The 27,119-nt window shown below is 46.6% G+C and overlaps 3 protein-coding genes across 5 annotated transcripts; all 3 read right to left on the bottom strand.

Annotated features, from left to right (window-relative positions):
* Nucleotides 1-407: 407 nt before the first annotated feature.
* Nucleotides 408-19,543, bottom strand: LOC134039173 (nuclear body protein SP140-like protein). 2 transcript variants are annotated; one of them, XM_062484889.1, is made up of 17 exons: nt 19,197-19,543; nt 18,256-18,430; nt 17,847-18,038; nt 17,425-17,544; nt 17,008-17,141; nt 16,385-16,438; nt 15,660-15,708; nt 15,038-15,178; nt 14,577-14,713; nt 14,019-14,084; nt 13,534-13,661; nt 13,289-13,406; nt 12,939-13,013; nt 12,755-12,814; nt 4,246-4,308; nt 3,978-4,121; nt 408-3,145 (listed from the first exon to the last, which is right to left on the bottom strand). In XM_062484889.1, the coding sequence occupies exons 1-17, from the start codon at nt 19,356-19,358 to the stop codon at nt 3,059-3,061; spliced, it is 1,905 nt and encodes a 634-aa protein (XP_062340873.1). In that variant the 5' UTR covers nt 19,359-19,543; the 3' UTR covers nt 408-3,058. The 2 variants fall into 2 exon arrangements, with proteins under 2 accessions (XP_062340873.1, XP_062340865.1); XM_062484881.1 differs by lacking the exons at nt 408-3,145; nt 3,978-4,121; nt 4,246-4,308 and adding an exon at nt 11,452-12,462 and having other exon boundaries at nt 12,671-12,814; nt 14,577-15,178.
* Nucleotides 5,341-9,436, bottom strand: LOC134039189 (autoimmune regulator-like). The gene is made up of 6 exons (XM_062484899.1): nt 9,109-9,436; nt 7,416-7,590; nt 6,929-7,207; nt 6,554-6,670; nt 5,943-6,076; nt 5,341-5,749 (listed from the first exon to the last, which is right to left on the bottom strand). Exons 1-6 carry the CDS (start codon nt 9,250-9,252, stop codon nt 5,690-5,692), a joined length of 909 nt encoding a protein of 302 aa, XP_062340883.1. The 5' UTR covers nt 9,253-9,436; the 3' UTR covers nt 5,341-5,689.
* A 284-nt stretch (nt 19,544-19,827) lies between the features above and the next one.
* On the bottom strand, nt 19,828-26,528 carry LOC134039328 (extracellular serine/threonine protein kinase FAM20C-like). 2 transcript variants are annotated; one of them, XM_062485134.1, is made up of 11 exons: nt 26,481-26,528; nt 25,659-26,135; nt 25,331-25,509; nt 23,336-23,414; nt 23,130-23,222; nt 22,873-22,988; nt 22,575-22,755; nt 22,042-22,151; nt 21,622-21,703; nt 21,016-21,075; nt 19,828-20,087 (listed from the first exon to the last, which is right to left on the bottom strand). In XM_062485134.1, exons 1-11 carry the CDS (start codon nt 26,489-26,491, stop codon nt 19,865-19,867), a joined length of 1,611 nt encoding a protein of 536 aa, XP_062341118.1. In that variant the 5' UTR covers nt 26,492-26,528; the 3' UTR covers nt 19,828-19,864. The 2 variants fall into 2 exon arrangements, with proteins under 2 accessions (XP_062341118.1, XP_062341127.1); XM_062485143.1 differs by having other exon boundaries at nt 22,617-22,755.
* Between the last annotated feature and the right edge of the window lie 591 nt (nt 26,529-27,119).

The following is a 27,119-nucleotide window of genomic DNA, read 5'->3' as shown; positions in this document are numbered from 1 at the left end:
CTGGCACCTGTGATGTCATACGCAAGGACTGCAAAAAAAACACAACGCACACTCATGACGCTTTCCACGTGCAGCAGCAGCCAGTTTTTCTTTTTCTAAGCAGCGCTGCACGAGTCCTATTCTCTGTAAGGAAATGTAATAGAGTATGACATACACATCCCGTCATTCACCATCTCATTCAAAATACCTCCCTTCATCCGATTGGCATTATGTAAAGCCTATATGGTATTCAATATTAAATAGATTAATGTTTGTTTAATGTTAATTATCTGTAACAGATACATTGTGCTTGAAGAAGTTTTGGTCGAAAAATATTCATAGCAGTATTAAAAGAGTACAGTTCATTTACATGTATTCATTTTAGCAGACGCTTTTATCCAAAGCGACTTCCAAGAGAGAGCTTTACAAAAGTGCATAGGTCAATGATCATAACAACGAGATAGCCCCAAAAACATTGCGGGTAGACAAAACATGAAGCATACATTGTGAAAAACCAAATAAGTGCCAATGGGAAGAATCATAAGAGCATGCAGTTAAACAAGTTGCAATTAAACAACATGAACCTCAAAAGTGCAAGAGTGTACCTGTAAAAAAGCAAGCAACAATAATATTTATTTATACAATTTATTTGACAGGGACAATGCAGATAAACATAGCTGTAGAGCAAAGTTTGCAGCTGATGTAATGCACATAGAGATTATAGCAAGTGCTAATTTTCAACTCCCGTCCCTGGATGGGCCTTTCTACAATAACACACAATAAAAACAATATACAATTAAAAAAATCCAAAGTAAAAAAGTACAAAAGTTCAAACATTTTAAATGTTTTTTTTCTTCAGCCATGCCTTACAGTTTTTTTCAAATGCTTACACACATTTTTTTTTTACTTGTCCTCTTTTTTTCAAAACTTAACACACAAATCCAATAACTGCACACACAAAATGCAAAATGCCTCGCTTCTCTTGCAAAATGAAGCACTGCATTCAAAATATCACAAACACGTCTCAAAAGCACACATTTGTCTCATGTTGCAAACACTTTTGCCATTATATTACATCTTTGGATATATCATATACACACAGTTATTCAAAACCTAAATCTCTTCTTTCATGAGCTTCTTTGTACATTTCTGTACAAGATTGAAAGTAAATGGCAGATATTATGAAAAATTCATGGTAAACACGAAAACAAGATTGAAAACAAACTTATTTTTTTACTATAAGCATTTGTGGTTGTGAATACAGTATTACACAATACAAAAGAACGAGTTTAGTAGGACAGAAACCAAACCTAATTTTGAAAAAGGTGATTACAGAATGGTGTGTCTGTGTGTGCCATGAACTGTAGCATACAGTAATATATACTAATTTCTACAATATTGTCAGAATGTCTTCTTACAGTCACAGTACTGTTGCACGGTATGATACAGTAATCCACCAAACTGTGACCAATCAAGAAGTGCACTACAGTCAATGGATGCATGGGTGCTAAAATATGTGTTTGTGTATAGTATACCATGTGTTGTGCTGAAACAGCTATTATGTGTACATTAGAACATGTGTACATTACAGTATATTGTTACATACCTGTTATCTTTTCTACAGTAAAGGTTCAAATTATACCCACCACTGTAAATCAACTCAAATTAGGCTATTTATAGGCCTATTCTAAAGCCATGATTGGTTGGTGTTGAGTAAAGCAATGAGTGTTTGCACATTTGAGGAGTTAGTGTAAGGCACTGATGAATTAGTGTGGCATTTTGATTGGTTGTGTTTTACAAAGGAAATCAAGATGCTTCCCGTTAGAATTTTGTGTGTTACCTGGAGAATTGTGTGTTATGTTTTGCAAAAAGTGTTTTATGAAATTGAAAACGGAGTCAAAGGCCCAAAATGTGCATATGGTTTTGCAGATTTGAGGTGTGGTTCTGGTGTTTGAGTGTCAGGTTTCAGAAATTGTGTGAAAAGTAAGGAATTTGTGTGTAAGCATCAAACTCAGAAATGTTCTTAATCTCTGTGGGCAGTGAGTTCCACAGTTTACAAGCCCTGAAAGAAAAGGCTGATGTGCCAAAAGATGTTCTGCGCTGTGGGATTTTACAGTTTTGGTTTAGTGAGCCTCTTCACAGAGAGTAAAATAAGTTAAATCAGTTACAACTAACCAACAAGAGCAACAAGTCCCTCAATAAGAGTCATTATGTTCCTGGAGGAAACTAACATCAGGTCCAGCAAATAATTCCCAAGTACCGTTGTACTCCCGGAACAAGTGCGTCTTGAGCCTTTTAGTTCAGACATGAATGTTACATTCACATTTAGTCATTTAGCAGACGCTCTTATCCAGAGCGACTTACAGTAAGTACAGGGACATTCCCCCGAGGCAAGTAGGGTGAAGTGCCTTGCCCAAGGACACAACGTCATTTTGGCGCAGCCGGGAATCGAAACGGCAACCTTCTGATTAACCCTCGTGCTGCCTTCGGGTCACATGACCCAAAGGTTCATAACGAACCATCGTTGTGTTTACCCAATTTTACCCAATACAAAAACAAATACAAATTATTTTCTTTTAACCATTCCAATGTGGGGGGTCTGAGACAGCCCGACAGTTAAAAGAAAATGCTTCACTTTGTTTTTGTATGAGGTAAATTTGTCACAATACGACGGTGGGTCACAATGACTGATGGGTCAGAATGACCCGAAGATAACACAAGGGTTAATAGCCCAATTCCCTTACCGCTCAGCCATCTGACCCCCTACTGAAATATTACCCCCTGAAATGTTACTTTAATAAAGTTATAGAAACAATATCATGACTTCTGTCTTGTATGTAGTTGAACCCCATCCTGTGCTTTGGCAGTTGTGAGACAAGACTTCATAAAAATGATTATTCTTGCAGTAAAGATACTTTAGACATAAAGACTAAAGAAGAGAGATAAAACACAGACCCCAGATTTCATCTGAGGAAACTATAATAACTATTCTAGATTTAAAAAAAATATTATTATGATTATAATTGATTAATTAATTAATGAGCCCATAGTAAAACAAGAAAAGGTGCATAAAATAGGTTTACTGTTGAACCCTGAAAACACTAGTGAACTCCCTCTCAAAGCAATCCCTTAATTTGAATCCAACATCACGGATCCTTTTATCATCCTGAAAAATGGAAGAAGACAAGAAATTCAACTGATGTTAAAGGCGACCTCTGTACAAAACCAGAAGAATTTCTTTGAGTAAATCTCATGCCTGTAACACTAGAGGTTCTGTGTAGAGTAAATCTCATGTCTGTAACACTAGAGGTTCTTTGTAGAGTAAGGGCCAATCCCAATACTCCCCCTTACCCCTTCCCCTTCCCCCTAGCCCTTAGTTTACCCCTAGCCCTCGAAACTGAGGGGTAAGGGCTACATATCCCTAAGAAATGGGACGCCACTTGGTTACGGGTACGTCATCTAGCACGTATCGATATCTCCAAAGAAAGTAGTGTTATGCACTGATATCAAACAAAATTTGCTGCTAATGGAGTTTACTTAAAACTGTAAACATGCTAGTGAGAGAAATGCGGGACTGTAAATCAGCACTGTAACATTAGCGTAGCAAACTAGCGATTTTTAGAAACGTTTCAATTAGGAAAATGGTTGCAAATATATGTGCAGGACTGTGTATAGCACAAAACAAGACTGTCATAATTTTTTTATCAATTAATTAAGCTGAAAATATTACATTTATCGGACTCTCTGGATGATCTGGCCGCTATTGTTGCCGGTCGTGCAGTATTCACATAGCCCTAGGTTTCAAGTAAGCTCCCGATCTTACTTGGTTTTCAGGGGTGTATACCCCTTTGTCTTAGCCCTACCCCTAGCTCAAAAAGAGTATTGGGACACCACTAGCTCTCACGTGAACGCGCAAAAGTAAGGGTAAGGGGTAAGGGGGAGTATTGGGATTGGCCTTTAATTTCATGGTCCTTGACAGTGGATCCTGCTAATCTCACCTTGTTGAAAGTGGCACAGTTGTCAAAGATGAGCAGAAGGTCCATCATGAAGTGTTGAACTGTCTGGTACTGTTCCTGCTGGAGTTTCTCCTTCACCTTGTCCAGCCACATGGGTGTCCTGACCACACGCCTGTAGCCCTCAATCTGACAGAGACACAAACATCCTCAATATCACAACCCACACAGGGGGATCAGTAACAAACGTTAGTATATACAGAATACAGTATAGTCTACTGCATTCTCTCCTCCCTCCCTCACATAGACAAACCTTAAGGCAGGAATCTGTAGCAAAGACCCGCTCCTCGTCTGCATGGTACATATACATGAGGAGATACTGGCATTCCTGTCAGGGAGACACACCTCTGCTTTACACTCCATCTACACAGGGACAGGCAGGCAGGCAGGCAGGCAGGCAGGCAGGCACGCAGGCAGGCAGGCAGGCAGGCAGGCAGGCACGCAGGCAGGCACGCAGGCACGCAGGCAGGCAGGCAGGCAGGCAGGCACGCAGGCAGGCACGCAGGCAGGCAGGCACGCAGGCAGGCAGGCAGGCACGCAGGCAGGCAGGCAGGCAGGCAGGCAGGCAGGCACGCAGGCAGGCAGGCAGGAAGGCAGGCAGGCAGTCAGGCAGGCAGGCAGGCAGGCAGGCAGGCAGGCAGGCAGGCACGCAGGCAGGCAGGCAGGAAGGCAGGCAGGCAGTCAGGCAGGCAGGCAGGCAGGCACGCAGGCAGGCAGGCAGGCAGGCAGGCAGGCAGGCAGGCAGGCAGGCACGCAGGCAGGCACGCACGCAGGCAGGCAGGCAGGCACGCAGGCAGGCAGGCACGCAGGCAGGCAGGCAGGCAGGCAGGCAGGCAGGCAGGCAGGCGGACAGACAGGCAGGCAGGCAGGCAGGCAGGCAGGCAGGCAGGCAGGCAGGCAGGCTCACCAGCAGGTGTTTTGAGACAGTGCAGGACTGGGCTTCTTGGAAGGTTTTTTGTCCTGGGTAGAGCCACTTCCGGCTGGCTTGATAAATACAGAATGTACAGTCCCACTTCAAGTCGTCACTGTACAAACCACACAAACCACACAAATGGTTCAGGAGGCAAGTAGGCAAATCGACTCAACTGTACAAACACACATTTCTTTTTCTTTCTCTAGTTCCTTCTCCTCACTTCACTAAGGTGTCGTCCAGTCTGGGCAGGTGACAGTCCTGGTGAAAGGATCGAGGACACTTCTCACACCGAACCAGGTCACCATCTCCTCGGCAGATGAAGCAGTCATCATCACTGCTCTGTTCCTTCTGACACAGTGAAGGAGGGAGTCAGATGGCTGAGTGGTTAGGGAGTCGGGGTATAAAAAAGAATAAAAAAGTTATACCATTGTTTTGCTCTGAATGGATTTCTTAGGAACCTGGTAGTTGATAATAAGAAGGATTGTCATTAGTTACGTTAAACAGTTATTCCTATGTTATTACAGAAACGTTTCACTGAGGTCAGTATTGAAGTAAATCCAGCTTTCGATGAAGGGTTCTCTAAGTTTGGTTCTTCCTAATAAACTTTAAACAACAAACTTCCTTGTTCTTTTCCCCATTAGTGTAACTTAATACTTACATATTTGAGTATATAAGTGTCAATTTAATACAGTGAAGCATATTGATGTGCATAGCATATGTCCCTTCTACAGCTTATTAGTTAATAAGGCTATAGGTAGATTCAGTTGCATATGTTGCATATATCTCACACCTTTGGATTGTGGTTCTTGTTTCTGGTAAATCCTGGAGATGTCAGCTGACCTTGCTGGGGGGGAAGTCGTGAGAGATAGGGAAAGGTAGACCATGTTGACATTGTTAAAATAGAATAAGCTAACCAACAACATATACTGTTGCACTACATACATACTAGAATTAGATATTGTACAGACATCCCCAGCAAGTCATAACTCTGAATAGATTTATATTAATGACATTTCCCTTAATTCTGGTCACCTCACCTTTATCAGTTTGCCCAGAGAGATATCCTGACATCGTATAGACTGTTTCCAGTTCCTCCAGCTCTTCTTTCCTGCTAACTCCTCAAAGCCAGAGGGGGTGAACCACCTATCCTGGACCACAATACACTTCTCCCCTAGATGAGGAAAGATAAAACATAACGACCAGAACACAGACAGCCTCATTATCACCCATGGAACATTGTCCAAATGTGTTGCTTCTTCTAAAATAAGTTAATCAACTCCAACTCTATTCACTAAATCTATATTTTACATTTGACATTGTATTAATTTAGCAGAAAGTGACGTATAAATAGTGCATTTAGAAAGTATGGTAGAAGATCAAGGATCAGAAGTGCACAGATCTACAGTATCCTGGTGGTCAGTACAGATCTACAGTATCCTGGTGGTCAGAGTCAAGAAACGCTGATTCGCCAGCCACATGGACAAGAAACCACATCTCAGCTAGCAGGCACGGCACACAAAAATAATACAATAACATCTCAATTCCAGTCAACCAAAATCAAGGATTTGTCACGAATGCAAAATCAAGCACTAAATCTAAGATAGTCAACCCTTTAAATACAAGATGTGTGTCCAAGCTTCCCTCTCACCCCTGGCCAGCTTGTCCCTGATGAGTAGCCCCTCCTGGGCCCCACAGGTAACAGGCAGCTGGGTCTTGTAGAGAGGCTTGGTCCAGATGGTTCTGTCCTGGCTCTTTGAGGGGAGCTCTGAGAAAGCAAACAGTCAAGACAGGAATGACTCATGCTTAATATTTCAGGGCTACTATTTATTTGGGTTGAATTCCAGTTTGTGACATTGCTTGTTAAAAAGGCTATTCAAATTAAAGGTTAGTTGACTTGATTTAATTTTAGTTTTTCTGGCTTTGAAGGCTCAGGTAGAATTGAACTTGAACATAACCACCATAAGTTTTGAGTTCAACCTGAACCTTAGAGGCCTGTTCAGCCAGAGTGAAGCCTGGGACTCACCAGAGCTTGGCTTCTGGACTTTCTTCCTCTTGTGTGGGCTGTGCAGGGACGATGGCCCAGCCTGCTCCTCATCCAGACTCACACCTCTTGTCTTATCTTTCTTCTCCATCGTTTCCTCCCTTCTTCGCTTCTTCTCTTGTTCTGGAGATGTCACTGTCTTCTTCTCTTGTTCTGGAGATGTCACTGTCTTCTTCTCTTGTTCTGGAGCTGACATTGTTGTTTTTTCCTGCTCCTTTTCTGCTTCCTCTACTTTCTCAGGCAGTTGTTCTGTAAAGGACCCTACATTAAGAGATTTGTAAAAATAATTAGTTGAATAATGTAATAAAGCAATAATACAACACCTTTGTAGTCTAGGATTTCTCAATACCATGGTACATTACTGAATACATTGATCTCAATAGGCTGTCTCTGAAAGTGCCTTGTAAAACTGACAACATTGCAACTTGACCCGATGATGTAACAGCAGCATTGCTGGGGATGAACTGACCGTCCATCAGGCTGCTGCGCAGCTGCCGCAGAGTGGGATACTGCAGAAGGAGATGATCCTTGAACACACACTTCCAGAACAGCTTGATGTGCTGTGGTCTCCTCCTCTCCAGCCAGTCCAGCAGCTCGTACACCCTCTTCTGTTTCAGATGTGCACTCTTCATCTTGATCACTTTCTGTACACAAAACGTATGGATAACATCTTATTAGCATAGCCTGGTAGATTGTAAAAATGTGCGTCTAAGGTTAAGCATATAAACACAAGAAGTATGCAAAGCCATTTTCATCAACACGGCTGACAGGTGGCCTACACTGGAATTCTTTGGTCCTGCCCTTTTGACAATCCCTAGATGCCTGTAATGTAAAATCATAATCTAACAGGGACGATTCTAGGATCAGACCTTTAAGGGGGCTCAGCCCCCAATGAGAATGTGACATGGTTACAGTGCCTTGCAAAAGTGTTAAACCCCCTTGCTAATAAATCACAAATTTCACTGGATAACAATTAATATATTCATTTATTATTATGCAAAATATTGAATGAATGAAAAACCAAAAAAAAAGTCCCTTTCTTCATGAACTACCAGCATCAAATGAAACGATAATGATGTGTCAACAATAAATAAACTGCAAATATGGACTTTTCGACAGGTCTGCAAACGCCTTTGTAAGCAGAGATTTGTTAAAACGTTTGTTAACCGAGACCGTGGGTCAATAATACTAGTATATAAGAAACATTGTTTTAACAATGGCTCAACTCACCCAAAAACGTACCTACTTCTTCTTGTTAAAGGTGCAAGTGTAAAGTCACTTTACACACTGTCACTTTCAGCTACTGGTTGCACTATCAGCAATATTGCACTATTGCACTAACTGTACCCCACTTGTCTTAGGTTAGTATAGGTCTATAAGGTTAGTATAGGTCATTATGAGTATTAGAGGTCTAGTATATTGTATTGTATACTATTTTGTACATTTAGGTTTTTTAGCTTACATTTTTAGCTTATCATAGATGTAATCTATGTTCTAAGTACTTATATGTTTGTTATGCCAGGTTGCTTTGCGTTGTCTTGTCCCAAGAATTTCAGTGCCCAGTCTGACCTTGTGTTGTTCTGTGCACCTGACAACAAAATACTTGAAACTTGCATGGCGACACTGGATATTAAACCTGTTTAAAACCCTTTGAACCTGTCATTGCTTGTCATCTGTCACTAACAGACACGTTTGCAAACCCTTACATTAGAGCACTAAAACTTATTTAAGATTATAATAATTCAATTTTTTAATTTTTTATTATTATTATTTGAGATAAAATTTAGGTGTGCTTGAGCACCCCTAAAAAGAGCCTAAAATCGCCACTGTAATCTAATCAAATACAAAATAGGACATTATGTCCTAACCTATGAGCGACTATATTTAGGCCTATCAACAATTTTAGGCCTATTTATCAAAGATTTGGACTAATTTAATAATACAGAATAATTAATCTAACAACTGACAATAACCCAAGATAAGAATAACAGTTTTATGACTTGTTGTGCAGCGGGTCTTCTGAGTGGTTTCAGTTACAGTAAGATGCTGCAGACTCAATCATCGATGATATTGGGCTCAATTGTGAAGATGCGGTTGCTCATTTTGTCTCGCGATAGTTGGCAACACTAGCCTAAAATTTAAGCAGCACATAAGTCTCTTACCTTATACATATTCTCCGGTAGCAAATTGTGATCGCGGAGTTGGTTTAAAAAGATATGCGGCGGCTCCATGAGCGACATTTTGGTTTTATTGAGGTGGAGACATTCTTTCAATTGTTCCTCAGTGACAAAATCCAAAGGGTCCATTGGCGACGCTAAGAGTGCTCTAACCGCGTAAATATTGTTCAAATGCCTTCAAAAAGGATCACATTTATCCGAGACTCTCACGTAAAGATTGTGATCAACCTGTTATGTCCGTTCATACACAACACAACCCTCAACCATTTTCAAACGCAAGAAACCCGCGTAAAAACCTCTCTTTTTCTGTTTTAAAAACACGGAAATGGGGTTTTGTGTATCATATTTCAAATGGCATTGTAAAGTGAAAGTAAACGACTGGAGTTTATTGTGATATGGGTGTGGCTGCAGAGGGCGTGACGGTAAGGCCCATATAGGTGAATATAATTGGGTGTGAGCTTGTAGGGTCACATCCGTACTTGGGTTTGTCATGTAACTTTGAGTTTTTAACATGTCTTAAAAAAGCTGATCGTCATCTTATCGGCTTTCTGTGTTTTGGGTATGTGTTGCCTATAATTAATTCTTTATGGTTGCTATGTGCTGTGTTGTTGCCTTGTCGTATGTCGAATTGTTTGTGTTTCCTGGAGCAGAAAAACTATTTTGTTAAATACCCGATCTACTGCTACTGAATACACCCAATTATATTGGCACAAGCCTTACAGTGCGTTCACACTGCAGCGTTTTTTAACGCTCTGCATCGCTTGCCTTCCCACAGTACACCACGCTCGGGGGCGTGTTAGACAAGTTAATACAGAGTTGTAGTTCTCTAAGGTCACTGTTGTAGTCATGGCCAAGCGTGCAGATTTGGGTTAATGTACTCACAATATCGATCAAAATACCACTTTTACACAACATTTATGTAAGTGCAAGATTTTACTAGTGCAAGATTACAGTAGAATACATGTTACGCCACCGGTCACTCAACCAGTCGTTTGTAGGCTGGGCTAGCGAGCTAGCAGTGGCACAGAACAGTCACGTAATGTGACGACTACATTTAAAAGTAGGCTATAAAAACACACTAGGAACAATGACGACATCGGCAACCATGCACCATGCATTATTAGTTTAATGTAATCTTTAAATTCAGGCTCGTCACATTAGTAACTTTGTTCTGAACAGAACTGGGTGTGCAGACACATACGAAAAGTTTCTCCTCCATCTTGAAATTGTCAAACCTAGAAATGTTTACCATGACGAACAGTTGCTACGTTACAAGAAACAAGAAACCAATCCGATTGGCCAACGCTAGCGTTTTCACGCTCCTCATTTACATAAAGTTGAGAAAATCCAACTTGCAACGCTCCGCTCCGCTCCGCTCGCCTTCCCACAATGCCCTACGCGAGCGTCAACGCCTGGTTTCATTGAAAATGAATTGGAAGCCGACGCCGCGCGCCGCCCGCTCCGCTGCAGTGTGAACGCACTGTTAGGTGTGGCCTTACCGTCACACCCTCTGCAGCCACACCCATATCACATTATCACACACCAGTCAAGCTAGACGGGCGCCACTTACTGGACAATTGTGAAATTCAGTGGTTCACAAAATTAGGCCATTTTGTCAATCAGGTAACATCAATTAGATGTGTTATAGGTGCTGTAAAGCAAATTGCATGATTTGCTTCTCAGTACATTATATACATGTGAAATTAGTTGCTGAAAGCAAGTGCAAAGTGCGAAAACTTAAGAAAGAGGTGAATTGATTTTGTGAAGAGCCACGCTGATGGAGAGCTTCACATCATCCCCAACAGCCACCTCTGCTTGCCCATTTCATTGCTAGTTGTTGCTGTTGTTGCTTCAATAAATGAGAGAAAAAACATACGTTCTGTTGCAGACTGAGAAGAACGTAGTTTGTTGTCAGGTTGGTCGATGTCCTGCTCAGAACTTGGTTCTGGTGGCGCAAACATATAGGGCCGAACAAGGTCTATTTCATTGCTCGAAGCGCTCATTGTCCGGCTTGCCGTAGCGTCCATTATCCGGGTCGTAGGTGCTTGAGAGAGGCGGCGCCTTCCAGCGAGGAGGTGGAGCTTCAGCTCCTTCAGGAGACACGCCCCCCCAGTATCAAGCAGAGAAGACTGCTGATTTTCTCATGATTTCAAAGCCTAATTTAACATACTTGTTTTTTTTTTATTCTAATTTGGATGGGTAGATAACAACACATTCTTCTGTGGTGTGATGAACTTAAAACTCATTTTCAGTTCTGCTTTACAGCAACTTTAAGGACGGTGCAGACGGCTTGTGATTAGGTCAGGACGGAATGCACTCTTCTCAGTCTAATCCTCATGTCATCATTTTATTAGTGTTCGTTTTGTCATGACTTCAAGAACAACATATGCCTTGTACAATGTTATACAATGGTACCCCTATCCCATTCCTATACATAACAGGACAATATTATAAACATGAATAGGTCAATAAAAAAAATTGTAAGTGCTTTTTTAACAGACGTGGTCTTGCAAGCTCCGTCAGAGGTATCGGGCAAATCGTCCCGCACTGGGTTCAAACTTACCACCTCTGGCTTCCCAAGCGCCACCACTACCAACTACGCCATGTTCTGCACCTCTGCGTGTTCTGCAGCTCTGCGTGTTCTGCAGCTCTGCATGTTCTGCAGCTCTGCATATTCTGCAACAAATTGATACATCTAGGAACTACTGAAACTTTGCTTGTGTGTTTGGTGTGACTGACCTCTGTCACAGAGGTCACATGACTAACCTCTGTTAGTCATGAAATCCGCCAATGAAAAGATTCGTTGACGCGGGTGGCCTGTTACATACCTGAGGAGCGAGTTTCACCAATACACATCGGCTACACTTTACACAAGACAGACAGACATAACAGACATTTCCCAGACAAATCAGCGGAAATAACACTATTCCTCCAATCAAATCAAATATTACTTGTTTTGACATTAAATTAAGTATAAAAGGGCTTTACAAAACACTGTAAATCTCAACCTATCAAAAGCACACAACCGAAAACCTCAGATAGAGAACATGGAAACACTGTTGACTATTATCTATATAATTTTATCTATTATAATATATAAATGATCTCAAGGAAAAGTTGGAAAAGAAGCAACATTATCAGAAATAATTCAGCGAGTAATGCTCCAGAGATGACCCCACATCAGTGTGCCTGCACTGCACCAGTCCAGACTGTGGCAAGACTAGGTAAGAGGTTAGAGAACCATGACAAGGTTTACTGTTGAACTCTGAAAACACTTTTGAACTCCTTCTCAAACAAACCTCTGAGATTCACTCCCATCTCACGAAATACTGCGTTATCCTGCAAAATAAAAAAATGAATTCAATATTCACATACACAAAAGACACCTTGGGTGTTATACTGCACTACACTAGAGGTTCTGTGTAGGGTTAAGCTCATGCCTGTAACACTAGAGGTTCTGTGTAGAGTAAAGCTCATGCCTGTAATGCTAGAGGCTCTTTGTAGAGTAAATCTCCTGGTCCTTGACAGTGGATCCTGCTAATCTCACCTTGTTGAAAGTGGCACAGTTGTCAAAGATGAGCAGAAGGTCCATCATGAAGTGTTGAACTGTCTGGTACTGTTCCTGCTGGAGTTTCTCCTTCACCTTGTCCAGCCACATGGGAGTCCTGACCACACGCCTGTAGCCCTCAATCTGACAGAGACACAAACATCCTCAATATCACAACCCACACAGGGGGATCACTAACAAACATTAGTATATACAGAATACAGTATAGTCTACTGCATTCTCTCCTCCCTCCCTCACATAAACAAACCTTAAGGCAGGAATCTGTAGCAAAGACCCGCTCCTCGTCTGCATGGTACATATACATGAGGAGATACTGGCATTCCTGTCAGGGAGACACACCTCTGCTTTACACTCCATCTACACAGGGACAGGCAGGTGGGCAGGCAGGCAGGCAGGCTTATAGACAGACAGTTAGCAGATGTAGTTCACCAGTAGGTGTGTGTAGACAGACAGGCAGCAGATGTAGTTCACCAGTAGGTGTGTGTAGACAGACAGGTAGCAGATGTAGTTCACCAGTAGGTGTGTGTAGACAGACAGGTAGCAGATGTAGTGCACCAGTAGGTGTGTGTAGACAGACAGGTAGCAGATGTAGTTCACCAGTAGGTGTGTGTAGACGGGGCAGGAATGAGCTTCTCGCAAGGTTTTTCCTTCTGGGTAGCGCCAGTCTTTGCTGGTCTGGTACACACAGACTGTACACACCCACTCACATTCGCTACTGCAGAAATACACAAACCACACATGGCTAGGACAAGTGGATCATGTGGCTCTACTGTAATGTACCAATACATCGGAATTCTCTCTCTCTCATCCTCCCCACTCAGCCTCTCTCTCTCTCTCCTTACCTCAGTAAGGCGTCATCCAGTCTGGGCAGGTGACAGTCCTGGTGAAAGGATCGAGGACACGTGTCACACATCACCAGGTTACCGTCTCCTCGGCAGATGAAGCAGTCATCATCACTGCTCTGTTCCTTCTGACACAGTGAAGGAGGGGGTCAGATGGCTGAGTGGTTAGGGAGTCGGGGTATTAATCAGAAGGTTGTTGGTTCGATTCCATGACGTGCCAAATGACGTTGTGTCCTTGGGCAAGGCACTTCACCCTACTTGCCTCGGGGGGAATGTCCCTGTACTTACTGTAAGTCGCTCTGGATAAGAGTGTCTGCTAAATGACTAAATGTAAATGTAAGGAGAGGAGTCATGACATCACAGGCCTCCTGACATCATTATCTAAGCTACAGGAGGAGGGCTCACAGGGACGACTGTCATGTGATTGGCTGAGAGCAGGCAGCTCCATGTTTTCTGGGGGCTGGGTGATAAGGAGTCAGACTCACCAGGTCTTCAGGGTCTGAGCTGCAGAGCCTGCACACACACCGGGTATGGATGGTCAAACTCCCCTCCTAAAGAAGACAAAATAGCAATAAAATGCCTTTCTCTTTCTTTTCTATTTCTCTCTCTCGGTCTCTCTCTCTCTGTGTCTCTGTCTATCTATCTGTCTGTCTCTCTCTCTCTCTCTCTCTCTCTGTCTCTCTCTGTGTCTCTCTCTCTGTGTCTGTCTCTCTCTCTCTCTCTCTCTCTCTCTCTCTCTGTCTCTCTGTGTCTGTCTCTCTCTGTGTCTCTCTCTCTGTGTCTGTCTCTCTCTCTCTCTCTCTGTCTCTCTCTCTGTGTCTCTCTCTCTGTGTCTGTCTCTCTCTCTCTCTCTCTCTCTCTCTCTCTCTGTCTCTCTCTCTCTCTCTCTGTCTCTCTCTGTGTCTCTCTCTCTGTGTCTGTCTCTCTCTCTCTCTCTCTCTCTCTCTCTCTCTCTCTCTCTCTCTCTCTCTCTCTCTCTGTCTCTCTCTCTCTCTCTCTCTCTCTCTCTCTCTCTCTCTCTCTCTCTCTGTGTCTGTCTCTACCTCTATGAGGGAGCAGAGAGGTCTCCCATCACACTGGATGTCTCTTCTCCAGTCATCTGAGGAGCTTGACCCCACCCTCAGGAACTCCACGGGGGTCATCCAGCTGTGCTCCGTACGGATGCTCCTCCCACAAGTCCCTGGGACACACACACAGGGAGGGGTGAGGAGAGACAGGGAGGGGTGAGGAGAGACAGGGAGGGTGAAGAGAGACAGGGAGGGTGAGGAGAGACAGGGAGGGGTGAGGAGAGACAGGGAGGGGTGAGGAGAGACAGGGAGGGGTGAGGAGAGACAGGGAGGGGTGGGGAGAGACAGGGAGGGGTGAGGAGAGACAGGGAGGGGTGAGGAGAGACAGGGAGGGGTGAGGAGAGACAGGGAGGGGTGAGGAGAGATGGGCAGGGGTGAGGAGACACAAAGAAAGAGCCCAATAGTTTCCTGGATGTAAACAAACACCAAACACACACCTGATGCAAAACGGTACTTATGTAAGACTCCACTGATGATCCCACAGGTCACTTTGAAGTCTTTAGGTTGACCACCATCACGGCTGCCCTCTTCAGAGTCGGACTCTCCTGTCTCTCTCTCCTCCTCCTCAGATTCAGATTCTGAGTAAAGAGCAGACAAAGATGGAAGACAGGATCTTTAGCATGATACTAGTTTTTGGGGGCATAAACAACCTTTATATGACATGAATGTTTAGTTTGTCTGTTGTGGATGCTGGCGGTGTGGGGGGGGTTTCAGCCGTGGTCCTCAGGACCCCCTGATGCTGGCGGTGTGGGGGGTTTCAGCCGTGGTCCTCAGGACCCCCTGTCCTCGAGCCACTCCCACAATACATGCTCAAATTTAAGAGAATAAGTCGACTTCTTCAATATAGGTTCAATTCTGGTGTTAATGGGAGGTTTTATGATGGAATTAAGTATCTTTACCAAGCACCTGTTGGACATGTCCAGGTTAATAACACAACTGGATGGTTTTCCCAACTATTTGGTTGAAATCAGATTCATCGTGTGCAACCATTTTGGTCACAGTCTTAAGGCCTGAACTGTTTCTTTTCTATGACATCCCATTCATGTTTTCCATACAAACCAGTAATGGAGGTCTTGGAGTGGCTTCTGGGAAACAGAGTTCTCTTAATCTAGAGGGGGATGCCAAGAAGAAGACAGGGTGTGACAGAGGTCAGTCATGTGACAGAGGTCAGTCATGTGACAGAGGTCAGTCATGTGACAGAGGTCAGTCATGTGACAGAGGTTAGTCATGTGACCTCTGTGACAGAGGTCAGTCACACCAAACACACAAGCAAAGTTTCAGTAGTTCCTAGATGTATCAATTTGTTGCAGAATATGCAGAGCTGCAGAACATGCAGAGCTGCAGAACACGCAGAGCTGCAGAACACGCAGAGGTGCAGAACATGCAGAGCTGGAGAACATACAGAGCTGCAGAACATGAAGAGCTGCAGAACATACAGAGCTGCAGAACATACAGAGCTGCAGAACATGCAGAGCTGCAGAACATACAGAGCTGCAAAACATACAGAGGTGCAGAACATGCAGAGCTGCAGAACATACAGAGCTGCAGAACATGCAGAGCTGCAGAACATACAGAGCTGCAGAACATACAGAGCTGCAGAACATGCAGAGCTGCAGAACATACAGAGCTGCAAAACATGCAGAGCTGCAGAACATACAGAACATGCAGAGCTGCAGAACATAGAGCTGCAGAACATACAGAACATGCAGAGCTGCAGAACATGCAGAGCTGCAGAACATGCAGAGCTGCAGATGAACCAGTCTGCTCTGTGGATGGTGTCACACCTTTGGACTGTGGCTCCTGTTTCTGGTCATGCCTGGAGATGTCAGGTGACCTTCCTGAGGGGGAAGTTATGAAGAGAGGCAAAAAGAGGGAGAACATTTCAGACACTCTCCAACTGAATAATACCACAAGCCCTCAGAAACACAGACTACTCATTCATACCCCTTTTCCACCAACGCGTTTTGGGTGCTACCTACCGGCTCCGAACCAGGGAAAGTGGTTCGCAAGTAGCACCGCATCGGAGCTGGGCCAGAGTGGGAACTAAGTAAGAACCGCTTGCGTCGGGGGCGGGGTTACCTTGACCAACAAGACGAACAGAATCCTTTGACTGCCATTGCTGTACGTTTTTACAATTCCTGTTTCAGCTAAACGGTACGTGTAAATCAGCATCTGAATTAAAATGTGATGAGAAGTGGGCAGTGTAGTTGCTGAAAATGAAACGGCTAATTTGTAAAGTTTGGCATGGCAGTGCAGACACTAGTTGCTGCATTTTATTATAATCCTATCAAATGAGTGAAATGACAAACACAAATTAACCGTCTCTAGCACCAGCTGCAAACTAGCTCCCGGTTCACTTTGGTGGAAAGGGGGTATCAGTGGAACAGATTGGTTCTGGTCACCTCACCTGTATCAGTTTGTCCAGAGGGGTGCCACCACATCGGATAGAACCTTTCCAGTTCCTACAGCTCTTCATTCCCCCGAACTCCTCAAAGCCAGCGGGGGTGAACCACTTGTCCTTGACTATGATGCACTTCTCTCCTAGAGGAGCGCCACGCAAGTCAAACCAGACAAACACCGGACAATGACGCCCGAGTCACTGTCAACGTTCTTTGCTTACAAACCAGGCTAATCACTGAATTTGAATTTACATTGTACATTCAATTCATTTCGTACACACTCTTATCCAAGGCAAAGTACAAATAGAGCATATTCAAAGTAGAGCAGAAGATCAAGGATCAGAAGGGCAGATTTCATAACACTTCTCTCAGTATGTGGGTGGTCGATGAAGCAACACACTGTTTGTTCATCCGGTCCCGCTCACCTTTGGCCAGCTTGGCTCTGTACAGCATACCCTCCTTGTCCCCACATGTGACCGGCACCTGCGTCCGATACAGCTCCCAGGTCCAGATGTCCCTGCTCTGCCCCTTGGTCAGAGGAGTCCCTGAGAACACAGACAGAGAGGGCCACCTCATCAAGAACACACAGAGAGGGCCACCTCATCAAGAACACACAGAGAGGGCCACCTCATCAAGAACACACAGAGAGGGCCACCTCATCAAGAACACACAGAGAGGGCCACCTCATCAAGAACACACAGAGAGGGCCACCTCATCAAGAACACACAGAGAGGGCCACCTCATCAAAAAGCACAATTAAAAACCTTTTACCCTATCGTTGGGGTTAAAGAGGATTCAGGGAATACACATTCAAATGCATTCAGCCAGAGTGAAGCCTGGGACTCACCAAAGCTTGGCTTCTGGACTTTCTTCCTCTTGCGTGGGCTGTGCAGGGACGACGGCCCAGCCTGCTCCTCATCCAGACTCACACCTCTTCTTGTCTTCTTTTTCTTTATCTTGTCTCCGTCCTCAGGAGCTTTCTTCTTCTCTATCCCCTGCTCCACCTTTTCTGGTAGTTCTTCAGAGAATGTAAACGACCCTACATGAACAGACGCTTTAACGGTTAAACACACGTGCGACACACATGATTAAAAGTAAAAATAATTCTGGTTATTTGATAGGTCTAATAGTATTGCTCAATAACATGATACATTGTTGAATGCATTGTCCTCAAAATCTGCCTATTAAGGTAAAGACTGACAACATTGCAACTTGACGCGATGATGTAACAGCAGCATTGCTGGGGATGAACTGACCGTCCATCAGGCTGTTGCGCAGCTGCTGCAGAGTGGGATACTGCAGAAGGAGATGATCCTTGAACACACACTTCCAGAACAGCTTGATGTGCTGTGGTCTCCTCCTCTCCAGCCAGTCCAGCAGCTCGTACACACTCTTCTGCCTCTGAGTTTTACTCTTCGTCCGGATCACTTTCTGTACACAAGGTTGATATATTATTATAAACATATATTATTGCCTATTGCCTGTTATGACAACTGAGGTAAGGACGTTTTAAAGAGTTAAATGCAGGGTAGGTAATGTTGTTGAGAAACACTTTTTTACATATTTGCTGAAAATAAACTTCACATCATTATAGCAAACAAATACATATAAAGGCTTGACAGTAAAATGAAATTAGACCGATGTGTGGGCGTCGCAGGACTGTAATAAACACGACCAATCATACCGGCACTAATGATTGGACGACATTGGACCGAATGCAATGATTGGACGGGCCACTTATCTACCTACCTCCCGGCACTATTCAAGCCCGAATGTGTTTTGGAGGAGTGGCTTTGAAGTGAGGGTGGGATATTTAGGTTTGTATCCTTTCAAACTCGTTTTCAAAACGATCTTGCCTTTAACACCACAAACACTTTTTTGAGTTGGAAAATGGCTAATCTTGATTTCGACAATTCTTTGCAAATCTATTTGCCTATATGGGATTATTTTGTGGTAGGCTTAAATACGTGGTAAATGTGTGACCCAAGTGGCTTTTCGTAGTATTATCAGAAGTTAGGGTTTGTTATATTTGTCTTTGTTCATGCATTACCTTTAACGTTTGAGGAAGCCCCAAAATAAATATTCATAAAAAATCAGACACTCAAAACCTTTGATCTAAAAACATGAGGCGCGGCCAAGGCCTATTTCAACAACCTCTCTGCCTCGGATTGTTCGACAGACCTGATTTCCGTCTCACCTCGTACATATCAGTCGGTAGTAGATTGTAGTCGTTAAGCTGGTTCAAAAAGAGACGTGGATCTTCGATAACTGACAGTTCCGTTTTCCTGCAGTGGAGGAACTGCAGAAGTTGCTCATCTTCTAGAAAATCTGTCGGATCCATCGTCTTTACAAACCGCATAAATGCTTATCCCAATATATTTGAAGCAAAGGGCACGTTTGTAGCTAAGCGCATTAATGCATTATACCACCGTAAACTCGTTACAGTAGATGTATAATCTAGTGGATTGTCAAGTGCAATTACTACAGCTAAAACATAAACAATTTTCAAGCGCTAAAAAGAGTCCCGCGCAATGGCACCCACTGTTCCTCCGCAGGCTGTTTCGTCTCAGTCAAATGACGTTTGGAAAGTGAAAGCAAGTAGGCTTCTGGTCAGTGAACATTGCGGGGCGCCGCTTGGGTTATAGTAGTTGAGGGGAAAACCAACATAGATGGCTTAACAGTTTACTGTCTTTCAACCCCATAATCCAGATTTGGTCACTTTGAACATGACACTATGTAATTCTTGAAGTTCACATTCAAATCCCTATGTACCTTTTAATAACCCAATGAAAAAACGAGGGTAGGTGAAGACAATATTTCTTGTAAAATACTTTTATTTTAATCATGGTGTGGTTTTCAGTGTTCCTATTCATCATTGTAGAGGACATCGTCATGGTGATTCTGACAGGTGTGCACTATCTGCAGGACAGTTGCCAGGCGGCGGTCCAGAGCCTGGAGGTGCTGCTCAGACAGGAGAGGGGCCACCGTCACCAGAGGGTCCTGGGACAGGGACTCACGCATGACGTCACTCAGATGGAACTCCAGGAGGGACAGGAGACGCAAGCGCTGCAGCGTGGAGACACGGATCCTGATGGGGGGGTTCAGGAAGGAGAGGTGAGAGAGGGGGCTGGGGGGGTGAGGTGAGGTGAGGTGAGAGAGGGGGCAGGGGGGGTGAGGTGAGGTGAAAGAGGGGGCAGGGGGGTGAGGTGAGAGAGGGGGCTGGGGGGGTGACGTGAGGTGAGGTGAGAGAGGGGGCTGGGGGGGTGAGGTGAGGTGAGAGAGGGGGTGAGGTGAGGTGGTGAGGGGGAGCTGGCGGGGTGAAGTGAGAGAGGGGGCAGGGGGGGTGAGGTGAGAGAGGGGGCTGGGGGGGTGAGGTGAGGTGAGAGAGGGGGTGAGGTGAGGTGATGAGGGGGAGCTGGCGGGGTGAAGTGAGAGAGGGGGCAGGGGGGGTGAGGTGAGAGAGGGGGCTGGGGGGGTGAGGTGAGGTGAGAGAGGGGGTGAGGTGAGGTGATGAGGGGGAGCTGGCGGGGTGAAGTGAGAGAGGGGGCTGGGGGGGTGAGGTGAGAGAGGGGGCTGGGGGGGTGAGGTGAGAGAGGGGGCTGGGGGGTGAGTTGAGAGAGGGGGCTGGGGGGTGAAGTGAGGTGAGAGAGGGGGCTGGGGGGTGAGTTGAGAGAGGGGGCTGGGGGGGTGAGGTGAGAGAGGGGGCTGGGGGGTGAGGTGAGAGAGGGGGCTGGGGGGGTGAGGTGAGGTGAGAGAGGGGGCTGGGGGGTGAGTTGAGAGAGGGGGCTGGGGGGTGAGGTGAGAGAGGGGGCTGGGGGGTGAGTTGAGAGAGGGGGCTGGGGGGTGAGTTGAGAGAGGGGGCTGGGGGGTGAGTTGAGAGAGGGGGCTGGGGGGTGAGGTGAGAGAGGGGGCTGGGGGGTGAGGTGAGAGAGGGGGGTGAGGTTATGAGGGGGGTGAGGTGAGAGAGGGGGCTGGGGGGTGAGTTGAGAGAGGGGGGTGAGGTGAGCCCTCCTTACCTGCAGCACTGCTGTAGGGGCGCCAGGATGGACAGCTCATCAACAGAATGACGGCCAAACCTGCCGGATAGGACAACACAGTCACCTCACACAACACAGCACAGTCACCTCAGGGGCCATGCTGGTCAGATAGCACAGTCACCTCAGGGACCATGCTGGTCAGATAGCACAGCACAGTCACCTCAGGGACCATGCTGGTCAGATAGCACAGCACAGTCACCTCAGGGACCATGCTGGTCAGATAGCACAGTCACCTCAGGGACCATGCTGGTCAGACAGCACAGTCACCTCAGGGACCATGCTGGTCAGACAGCACAGTCACCTCAGGGACCATGCTGGTCAGACAGCACAGTCACCTCAGGGACCATGCTGGTCAGACAGCACAGTCACCTCAGGGACCATGCTGGTCAGATAGCACAGCACAGTCACCTCAGGGACCATGCTGGTCAGATAGCACAGCACAGTCACCTCAGGGACCATGCTGGTCAGACAGCACAGTCACCTCAGGGACCATGCTGGTCAGACAGCACAGCACCTCAGTGTTGTCTTCTGAATCTCTGTTCTACAGAACTTCACTCCTTTAAACAGCATGTCTCAGGTTCTCACCCGCGCCCGTTGTCCAGGTGAAGCAGAAAAGTCTCATTCCCAAATTTTTCAAAGGTCTCATATTGATGTCTGTCCATGTTGCCTGGACAAACATACAGTACCTTGGGTTTATTTAAAGGTTACAGTTTTGGGTTAATATGACCATTCTGACTGTAGGTGAGCTGTACAGTGTAACCCTACATGAGGGTATCTCTCCAGGAGCAGGGTTGGAGTGTAACCCTACAGGAGGGTATCTCTCCAGGAGCAGGGTTGGAGTGTAACCCTACAGGAGGGTATCTCTCCAGGAGCAGGGTTGGAGTGTAACCCTACAGGAGGGTATCTCTCCAGGAGCAGGGTTGGAGTGTAACCCTACAGGAGGGACAGGCCAGGCCTAACTGATGAACATGTCTCTGCTGGGAGAGCGGGCGGTGCCAGACTAACCCATGAGGAAGTCCAGGATGGCCATGTCCACCAGGTCCACCAGCCGGCTGCCCTGGCTGTAGGGAGGAGTCTGCTTCACCATGTCACAGTACTCAGGATTCTGCTGCCAGCTGCAACACAGCACACAGAGAGCTCACTCTAGGGGGAGGTCAAATACTTGTGTTTATTTAACTTTTATTCAAAGCAACATACAAACAGTGCATGAAGAAATATTCGTTTGACTCTAATCCCCGTATGCGTGTGTGCTTGTGTGGGTGTCAAGTTTCAAGCTTATCTGACATTTGTAAGAAGTACAGGTCCGTCTCCTGACAGCAGCCTGTCTAAACTTGTAATAGATCATCTAAACCTGTAATAATTATTCAAATGAGCTACTATACCGACAAGATCTATAATATAAATAAGAATCTGAAAAATACTGAATGATTCACCTAACAACTGAGAACAGCCTACACTAAGGATAACAACCAATGTGTGTGTAAGTGTGTGTGAGTGTGTGTGTTTGAGTGTGAGTGTGTGAGTGTGTGTGGACCGACGCTGCCAGCTTGACTCGGCTGTAGGAGCGTTTCCATGGCGACCTCCAGTAGCGGCGGGGGGCCAGGGAGAGGTCAGGCAGCATGGAGGCCAGGGACGCCTCCAGGACGTGGGGCCGTCCGCACACCGCGTGCTCTGTGGAGCAGTAGTACTCACACTGGCCGAAGAAACACACGTTGCCCACTAGGGGGAGCCAGAGAAACGTGGAGAGATTGAGACTGGTGTCGTCACCGTAACACTAACCTGCAAGGCCACAGTGGCTATTAGCTAGACGTGTTTAGCTTTTTTGAACACACACACCAGGAGAGTTGAAGAAGGTTCTAGAGAGTTTGCGGTCAGTGGTGATGTCTCTGATCTCTGTGGTCACGTTGATCAATCTACCGACCACAGGAGGAACCCTTCTGAAACCCAGAATTCTGACAGAAGTCAGAAAGGGAGCGGGAATGGAGAGATAAGAGGCGGGGAGGATGAGGAGAGGGAAAGAGAGCAGGGAGATGGTAAAGGGTCAGGTTAGGGTCAAAGGGCAGCATTCCTCATGTTGTCCCCTGCCGTCCTACCTGTCCAGGTGAAAGGCAGCGATCTCCGCGTTATGTCTCTCAAAGTCTGAGAAGTAGAACAGGTTCAAGTCTGTCTCCACGTCCCTCTCCTGCCTTCTCACAACACACAGTGAGGAAGTCAGGTTGTGGTACAGGTGTGTGTGTGTGTGAGTGTGTGAGTGTGAGTGTGTGTGTGTGAGTGTGTGAGTGTGAGTGTAACATCTTACTTCATGGGTTTGAGCAGCGCTTCTCCATGGTTTGAGAAGGACATCATCAACTTCAGCTGTGTCCCACCTGTCTTCTGCACTACACACACACACACACACACACACGTACATACATACACACGTCAATACAGTCACAGACAACAAAGTCAAATGTATTTTTGCCTTCATTTAGCCTCGAGTGTGGCCAGCCTATTTTGTATCAATCTGTTGAGTCAGATGGGTAAATGCAGTCAGTGCACAGTGTGACTCAGATGTAGCAGTCTACCAGCAGCCTGTGGTCTGTTGAAGAGGAGGGGAGTGGAACCTAGACTACAGAAGACAATCCCACAGAAGATTAAGGGTTAGTAATCTGCAGTGCTCAACACCAGTCTCAATACGGCTCTCAGTGTCTCAGGGCTGTAGAGAGGGGGAGGGGGTGAGGGGGTGTTTGAGAGGTTTACACATGTGTGTGTGTGTGTTTGGGGGGTGTTGTGTATGTGTGGGTATCTGCGTCTGTATCTATCTGTTGGGTATGTGTGTGTGTGTGCGTGGGTAAATAAGATGTTGAGCTCTAGAGGATTATATGAACTGACCTCAGAACGAAGGATCATGTGATCCAGACATCTGATGTTCGATTATCTGGCTTTCAAATGTGTCTGTTCTCCTCCCCTCCAGTGCCTCCTGCTGTCTGCCTTCCATACATCTGTAATCCCAGTTTCAGTTATGGCCTCTGGCCATACAAGCTGCCTTTTCAGTGCTCCAGAGCTTCTGACCAACCAAGAGGACTCGAACTGTCCAGCCAAGGGAACCTCCTGAAACCTAGACTTGAGCTAAGCTGACCCTGAACATACCTGTGGTGAGGATGCGATGCGTGGCTAGGTTGTGTCTAACCTGAACATACCTGTGGTGAGGATGCGATGCGTGGCTAGGTCGTGTCTAACCTGTGGTGAGGATGCGATGCGTGGCTAGGTCGTGTCTAACCTGTGGTGAGGATGCGTTGCGTGGCTAGGTCGTGTCTAACCTGTGGTGAGGATGCGTTGCGTGGCTAGGTCGTGTCTAACCTGTGGTGAGGATGCGTTGCGTGGCTAGGTCGTGTCTAACCTGTGGTGAGGATGCGTTGCGTGGCTAGGTCGTGTCTAACCTGTGGTGAGGATGCGTTGCGTGGCTAGGTCGTGTCTAACCTGTGGTGAGGATGCGTTGCGTGGCTAGGTCGTGTCTAACCTGTGGTGAGGATGCGTTGCGTGGCTAGGTCGTGTCTAACCTGTAGTGAGGATGCGTTGCGTGGCTAGGTCGTGTCTAACCTGTGGTGAGGATGCGTTGCGTGGCTAGGTCGTGTCTAACCTGTGGTGAGGATGCGTTGCTAGGTCGTGTCTAACCTGTGGTGAGGATGCGTTGCGTGGCTAGGTCGTGTCTAACCTGTGGTGAGGATGCGTTGCGTGGCTAGGTCGTGTCTAACCTGTGGTGAGGATGCGTTGCGTGGCTAGGTCGTGTCTAACCTGTGGTGAGGATGCGTTGCGTGGCTAGGTCGTGTCTAACCTGTGGTGAGGATGCGTTGCGTGGCTAGGTCGTGTCTAACCTGTGGTGAGGATGCGTTGCGTGGCTAGGTCGTGTCTAACCTGTGGTGAGGATGCGTTGCGTGGCTAGGTCGTGTCTAACCTGTGGTGAGGATGCGTTGCGTGGCTAGGTTGTGAGTGAGCTGTGGTGAGGATGCGTTGCGTGGCTAGGTCGTGTCTAACCTGTGGTGAGGATGCGTTGCGTGGCTAGGTCGTGTCTAACCTGTGGTGAGGATGCGTTGCGTGGCTAGGTCGTGTCTAACCTGTGGTGAGGATGCGTTGCGTGGCTAGGTCGTGTCTAACCTGTGGTGAGGATGCGTTGCGTGGCTAGGTCGTGTCTAACCTGTGGTGAGGATGCGTTGCGTGGCTAGGTCGTGTCTAACCTGTGGTGAGGATGCGTTGCGTGGCTAGGTCGTGTCTAACCTGTGGTGAGGATGCGTTGCGTGGCTAGGTCGTGTCTAACCTGTGGTGAGGATGCGTTGCGTGGCTAGGTCGTGAGTGAGCTGGGTCAGGCTGGGGTCCGTCCTGTCGTACAGCTCCCAGCGAGAGATCCCCAGGTGAAACCGCAGCCATGGGGGGTGGGTCTCTGTGCTGCTCGTCCAATTAAGTCTGTCGTAGCCATCCTCCTCGCTGTCGCTCGGCCTATGGGAGAGTTTTGTATCGCGAAACCAGTCAAGTAATTTTCTCTATAATGAGAGTTATTTATTTGTATTGATGAAGAGAGTCAGCGGCACTCTAGATGACAGATGAAGCAATTCCAGTTCTGATGGTGGGTGTGTTGTGTTACTCACCACTCACTGTCTAGTATGAAACTCTCCAGCGCTTCATCCATGGTCTTCTCCTCTGTCTCTGGCTTGAACCTCAGCAGCCAATCATCTTCCTGAAGCTGGGGGCGGGGCAGGTTGTACAGCGGATGGCTGAAAAGAGCCTTTAGCTTGGAGCGACCTCCGACCTGGCTGTCTCTGTCTGACATCTTAGCTTCGATGGGCCCTTTTGTTGCAGCAGCCATTTTGTGACAGTCCTCTGCCTTGTGGGCCACCAGCCCCCTGCTGGCTGGGGAGGAGGAGGAGGAGGAGGAGGAGGAGGAGGAGCAGGAGGGGAGCGGAGGGAGGAAGCAGGATGTCCGGAGAACAGAGAGACAGAAGAGGACCAGCAGCAGGTGCAGAGCCAAAGCCAGACACGCCAGCACCAGACAGACGGAACGAGAGCAGTGACTCCCACTCTGCCTCGCCGTGCCTGCCTCACTCTGCCTCGCCGTGCCTGCCTCACTCTGCCTCGCCGTGCCTGCCTCACTCTGCCTCGCCGTGCCTGCCTTGCTAGGAAGGAGGAAGAGGAAGGACGTTAGTCACCTTACTGGTCATCCTGCACCTGTTGTATGCAAAAATGATCATATGGAAATGACAAGACAGAGATAGGCGAGCAGACAGACAGACAGCTTGGCAGACAGGCAGACAGGCTGACTGACAGACAGGTTGGCAGGGTGGCAGACAGGCTGACAGACAGACAGCTTGGCAGGGAGGCAGACAGGCTGACTGACAGACAGCTTGGCAGGGAGGCAGACAGGCTGACTGACAGACAGGAGACACTGTTAGACATAGCAGGACTCTACTCACATCTCAGGCATTCTGGGCTTCGATGATGGACAGATGTTTTCTCTCTCTCCCTCTGTGTCTAATGAGCTCTGATGACAGTGTTGTGGAGTCATGTGGCAGTTCTGTCTGCTTTCCCCTCTGGTGCTGTGGACTGTGACCTCAGCCTCTCTCTGGGAGCGGTCAGGTCACACTGACCACAGAGTGACGGCTACCAGAACACAGCCCAGACTCTCAGCCTCTGTTTGTCGTTTGATTGCATCATCTTGTGTGGTTTGGGATCAATGTTGTTTTCTGTGTTGTGCCAATTAGACGACTGACGTGTTTAGATTTTTATGTAATTATAATTTTAGAAAGTGGTATGGGAATTTTGTGTGCTCAAATGCACAGAGCATAATATGTAAAAGTACAATTCCATATTTTGCGGCCGGTGACGACAAACAGGAACTAAGTCTCTAAGCCTGTGTTTGTCTACTGGCAGAGACAAGACTGATCTCTCCCTTTACCCTGCTCTCTCTCTCCCTCTCTCTCTCTTTTTCTCCGTTTACCCTGACCTCCCTCTCTCTCGCCCTTTACCCTGCTCTCTCTCCCTCTCCCTTTACCCTGCTCTCTCTCCCTCTCTCTCTCTCTCTCTCTCTCACTCTCTCTCTCTCTCTCTCTCTC

This window comes from Osmerus eperlanus, chromosome 2, assembly GCF_963692335.1.
Source record: "Osmerus eperlanus chromosome 2, fOsmEpe2.1, whole genome shotgun sequence".
Taxonomy (NCBI): Eukaryota; Metazoa; Chordata; class Actinopteri; order Osmeriformes; family Osmeridae; genus Osmerus; species Osmerus eperlanus.
The sequence above is the reverse complement of the archived record's forward strand: the minus strand, read 5'-3'. Positions and strand labels throughout refer to the sequence as shown.

Coding starts and splice junctions, on each gene's coding strand:
- LOC134039189 (XM_062484899.1), bottom strand. CDS start 9,252: ATGGACCCTTTGGATTTTGTCACTGAGGAACAATTGAAAGAATGTCTC. Junction 7,208..7,415: donor GCGCAGCAGCCTGATGGACG/GTCAGTTCATCC, acceptor CTCTTAATGTAG/GGTCCTTTACAGAACAACTG. Junction 6,671..6,928: donor AGTCCAGAAGCCAAGCTCTG/GTGAGTCCCAGG, acceptor TTGCTTTCTCAG/AGCTCCCCTCAAAGAGCCAG.
- LOC134039173 (XM_062484881.1), bottom strand. CDS start 19,358: ATGCGGTTTGTAAAGACGATGGATCCGACAGATTTTCTAGAAGATGAG. Junction 17,545..17,846: donor AGTCCAGAAGCCAAGCTTTG/GTGAGTCCCAGG, acceptor CTGTGTTCTCAG/GGACTCCTCTGACCAAGGGG. Junction 16,439..17,007: donor CTCTGGACAAACTGATACAG/GTGAGGTGACCA, acceptor CTTCCCCCTCAG/GAAGGTCACCTGACATCTCC.
- LOC134039328 (XM_062485134.1), bottom strand. Junction 25,510..25,658: donor TTCATACTAGACAGTGAGTG/GTGAGTAACACA, acceptor ACTCTCCCATAG/GCCGAGCGACAGCGAGGAGG. Junction 21,704..22,041: donor CATCCTGGACTTCCTCATGG/GTTAGTCTGGCA, acceptor ATGTTTGTCCAG/GCAACATGGACAGACATCAA.